At 35.6% G+C, this 5,369-nt stretch overlaps 1 protein-coding gene across 1 annotated transcript in view; it reads right to left on the bottom strand.

The window, feature by feature from the left end:
• Positions 1-5,369, bottom strand: part of Rps6ka3 (ribosomal protein S6 kinase A3) — an 82,641-nt gene that overhangs the window by 13,918 nt on the left and 63,354 nt on the right. The window contains exons 18-20 of the mRNA XM_031370118.1: positions 4,430-4,588; positions 2,133-2,294; positions 348-424 (exon numbers count right to left, since the gene is read on the bottom strand). Of these exons, the coding sequence (XP_031225978.1) occupies positions 348-424; positions 2,133-2,294; positions 4,430-4,588 (398 nt within the window). The remainder of the gene's footprint in view (positions 1-347; positions 425-2,132; positions 2,295-4,429; positions 4,589-5,369) is intronic.

Below are 5,369 nucleotides of genomic sequence, written 5' to 3'. Positions count from 1 at the left end.
GAGAAAAAGAAAAAAAAAAAGGTACAGCTATAATTATTATAGGGCTATATATTATATATATTACACATATATAACTTATACCATATACTACAATAACATACACATATATGTAATATATAATATAGTATATAGTAAATATAGCATATATGCATACACTATACACATACACATAGTACATATAGCACACATATGTATATATTATATACACATATACATACCATATGCTATATATGTACTATATATGATATATATTAATATGAAAAACATGAAAAATATTCTAATATAGGTATTAAAAAGCCTACATAATATAAATTTATTGATGAATAATGTTTATGGTACACACTTACCCAGTAAGCATTGTATAAAGGAGGACACCAAGACTCCATATATCACAGGCAGCATCATAACCTTGTCGTTTTAAAACCTAGAAAAAGTAAAAGATGAGTATTACCATCTTTCTATTTATATATTTGTATATGTATGCCAGCATGTCTGTATATATACACCACAAAGGCCAGGAGAGGGTGTCTGATCCCTTGGAATTAGAAATTCTGGTTAGCTGCCGGTCCTTTGCGAGAGCAACAAGTGCTCTGAACTTAAATCATCTCTCCAGCTTCACCACACTGGTATTTTTTTTTTTTGTATGTATTAGGACAGTAAATAGAATTACATTTTCCAAATCAATACACATATGAAAACCTTCCATAAAACATGAATAAGACTGTAAAGTAATCCAATATCAGAACATTATGCTTCTGTTAATTTACACACATACACCATACATGAATCTAACATTGGTATTTGAATATTTAGTGTGCACTGCTGTAGGTAGAGACAGGATGCAAAACAAATCAATGATAATTTTTTTCATCTATTCCTTCTCCAGACATAGTCTCACTATGCAGTTCTGGCTGGCTTGGAACTCACTATGTAGACCAGGCTGGTCTAGAACTCACAGAGATCCACCTGCCTCTGCCTTAGTGCAGTGATTAAAAATGCCTGTGCCACCACACCAGGTAAGTTCCTTATGTTAATGAATATATGTTTTGCATGGGGCTATAGAAATTACTATAAATAATACTTTTTGTGAGAGGGTCTCACACTATAGTCCAGGCTTGCCTCAAGCTTCTTATACAGTAGGGGAAGGCTGTGAAATCTTGATACTATTATTCAGTTTCTCTAGTACTAGGATTATAGGCACACCTCTCATGCCTGGCAATTAATAATACTTTTAAGAACACATGTAGGGGCTGGAGAGATGGCTCAGCGGTTAACAGCACTGACTGCTCTTCCAGAGGTCCTGAGTTCAAATCTCAGCAACAACATGGTGGCTCACAACCATCTGTAATGAGATCTGATGCCCTCTTCAGGTGTGTCTGAGGAAAGCTACAGTGTACTTACATATAATAAATAAATCTTTGGAAAAAAAAAAAGAACACATGTAACCTCATACAAATGATATAGTACTAAGACTACAAATTCATATATAGTATGATTCACTCAAACATTTGCTCATAACCATTGATTATTATCAGTCATGAGCTATAATAAGCTTTGAAAAAGGATCACTGAGATGAATATTTATTCATTTTTGTGGAGCCAAGGATCAAATTCAGGGTTTACTATAGGTTAGGAAAGTATTCTCTAATGGAGGTACACTTTGAGTTCCAATTTATTCTTGATATGTGGAGAGAGTTAGCTAGCTTGTACTCTAGTAAGATGTCTGTAGACAAAGAAAGGGCAAAGCTGGGTGTGGTGGTTCACATTTGTAGCACTTGGGAGACTAAGGTGGATTACTGGGAATTCAAGGCCAGGCTGGGTGCAGAATTGAAGCCATGTCTCAAAACATAACAGGAGGACAGAACACTCTTAATAATAGGCAAGGAAGTGACTAGACCTTCTGGTAGAGGATACTAGAGAAACTTAAGAGCTTTCCTAAGCCTTTGAGATTTTTTTCCCATTAGTCAATCTGATGGTGAAGCATCAAACAGAAAAACAAAGGGCTAACATTTTATTTCAATGATCAGTTCAGTGATATGTCAATAAAACAATAATTAACTATTCTATGGTAAAGATAACCAAAGAGTTCTTAAATATACCCAAATACTGTAAGCACACTCTCTCACAATTACCTCTGGTGCAACAAAATTTGCAGTATAACAAGGAGTCATGAGAAGACCATTTTCTGCTCTCAGTTGTTTTGCAAAGCCAAAATCACAAATTCGAATAGATTCTGGATTACCAGACTCATCCACATAAAGAATGTTGCTAGGTTTCAAGTCTCTGTGAACCACCTAGATGAAATAAAAATTAGAAGTTTATGTTAATAATAATATTTCCCCAGTGAAATTTCTTCATTCTCATACTGCCAAACAATACATCTAACAAAGCTGATGTACAGACCTTTAAATTATTCCAACATTATAAAATGCTTAATATAAGCAGAGCTTTCTAACACTGATCTGGGAGTATGGAGAAGAAACAATATTAGTTACCTATTCCCTGTTGCCCAGCTGTATAACTGGGTAAAGGAGAATTGCAAGTAATTCATTCATTTCATAATAGCTATTCAGTCCCTACCATATGTCAGTGTATTATATAAAGAGCTATAGAAACTGTATGAGTAAGACACATAAGATCTTGGCTGTTTTGTGGTAGCTGCTTGCAATATAGTGGAAAGGACTATGACAGACAGGTTCAGATGACCCATTTTAAAGTATCGGAGGGTTTCACGAGGAAATCACATCTTCTCTAAGACCTAAATTAGACCTTAAAACAAGCCATGAAAGCAGTAGCATACAGCAATTCTAAAGTGAGGAAATGGTATAAACATACCAAGTTAGAAACAAAATAAATATATAAACTGGCATGTTGTTCATATGAGTAAAAGTAAAAACTCAAACCCAAACCCAAATAAAATATTATTTATTTGATACACAAATCAAGATGTCACACATGTAAAACCATTTTTTTTAAAAAAAAAGACAGTTCAGACTTGATTCCCTTTTCTGTTTTAAAGATTTATTTATTTATGAGTACACTGATCTTCAGACACACCAGAAGATGGCGCCAGATCTCCTTATAGATGATTATGAGCCAACAAATGTGGTTGTTGGGAATTAAACTCAGGACCTCTGGAAGAGTAATCAGTGCTCTCAACTTCTAGGCCATCTCCCCAACCCCCCATTTCTCTTTTCAATCACCAAATTTGGAGTCTATATTTTAACCACCTTAGTTCTAGTTCCTAACATCCAGAACATTAATTATATTTTACTAAGTGATAAGGCATGGGGAAAATAACACAAAAGACTTAAGATAACTGCAAAGCTATCAATTGTTCAGTAAATATTGTGTCTTCTACCAATTTCAAATTACATTTCTAGGCAAATCTTGGCTAGCCTACAACCAGGGGGCTGTAGATCTAATTCATTCCATTTATTTGGTTTGAAGGACCAAACAAACATACAATCCACTCATAAAATTAACAAACACCAAGATGAGACAGACCACTGCACTGAAATGAGCTCCTTAGGAAGTTTTTTTTTTTTTTTCCCACAATAACAAAACCAAGAGGACCTGGAGATTGGCTTAATTGGTAAACTGCTTGCCTTGAATGCTCAAGAACCTGAGCTCAATCCCCAGAAACCATATAAACATGCCAGGCATGATGTTGTGTGTCTGTAATCCCGGGGCTATGAAGGCAGACGAGGGGGTTCCTGGGACTCATCAGCTGTGGGTTTTGCATTAATTGGTGAGGTTCAGGCCAATGAGAGACCCTGGTTCAAGAGAGACAGATAGTGTTCCTGAGGATGACACCAATGTTGTCTTCCATGTTCCATATGCATGTGCACACACATCCAAGAAAGGGTGCAAGTGCTTAAAAATTGTTGGTATATCCTACAAATGTATTTCTGTCAATTAAAAAATGTTAAAAAAATAAGGAAAACTCCCCCCGATATTCTTTCCTTTTACATTCTCCTTATTTTCTCCTTCCTCTCTTTCTTCCACAGACCGCATTCTTTGAAAATGTTAGTGTTTTTGCCACTTACTAAAATACGTATGCAGGAGGAAACAATGAGATCATTCACTGGTGACTACTTGATTTTACTTGTGCATATAGATACAAATCAGCATTTTCCTTGTCTGCTTCTAACTTGAAATGGGCCTAGTTTCCAAGGATACAGAGTGCTATACAGGTCTAAAGATCTCATTAACTTTTTCTTGGAAAGTATAACAGCTGAATATAAGCATGCTAAGATCTCAAAGTACTTCAGACTTAATGAAAAAGACTTGTATAAAGGAAGAAAAATAGGATAATGAAGCTCATTACAGTTTTTCCATTACTTTTTTACTTCTAATTTTAGTTTGAGTATTAATAAAAATGTGCATATAAATATGTACGTGCATAATTTATGTTCAAAACACTTACCCCTTGTGCATGAAGATACTCAACAGTTTTGGTTATAGTAAACAGGACAGCACTGGCCTCTCGCTCTGAGAAAAACTTCTGTCTAAGAATTTTATCCAGCAATTCACCTCCTTTCATAAGTTCTGTTACTACATACACATATTTTCCATCATCATACACCTATAAAATTTAACATCAAAACAGAAAAATTGAAGCTTTGTATGTCCCTAAATTACTACTTAAACATACTAAAGGTAAGTAAATATATTAAAAGAAATATAAAAATTGCACATTCAAGAAAACTTTACTTGTGAAAAACCAATGTAGAATTTCTGGATATTGTGTTAAAGAGTCATTTACAGTAAATAGTTTAATGTGACTAAGTCAGCATTCTTTACCTAAGGCAAATTAGTCTGAGAAAGTTACATCTTGACCATAGCCAGATAGACTTTGAGCTTATATGAGCACCAGCAGCAAGAAAGAGCTGACCACTTACTTGGGAGGTGGATATTTTTGTCAATACTTAGTTATAATAAAAGCTATGGGAGACAGAGGTATCAGGACAACCCTTGGGGTGGTAATGGTCAGGAAAAGTTTCCTGGGAGGAAGCAGCCTGTAGTGAAATCTTAGTTGTGGTAGTCTACCAGCCAAAGAAGGGAAATGATATTCCCACTTAAGGACCCACACACTCAAAGAGCACTTGGAGAAAATAAGGTATGCCTGCTTTACAAATTTACATTCCAAATAAAGCATGGCCAGAACATGTGTAATAAAGTATGAAGAACTGCTACAGAGGAAGGCAGCTGGGAAGACAGTTTGGAAGCCTTCAGAGAAATGAATCAATCTTGGATACTAACATTAAGATTTTATAAGCCGGGTGGTGGTGGCGCACGAATCCCAGCACTTGGGGAGGCAGAGGCAGGCGGATTTCTGAGTTCGAGGCCAGCCTGGTCTACAGAGT

Source organism: Mastomys coucha, chromosome X (genome assembly GCF_008632895.1).
Source record: "Mastomys coucha isolate ucsf_1 chromosome X, UCSF_Mcou_1, whole genome shotgun sequence".
Taxonomy (NCBI): domain Eukaryota; kingdom Metazoa; phylum Chordata; class Mammalia; order Rodentia; family Muridae; genus Mastomys; species Mastomys coucha.
The sequence above is the reverse complement of the archived record's forward strand: the minus strand, read 5'-3'. Positions and strand labels throughout refer to the sequence as shown.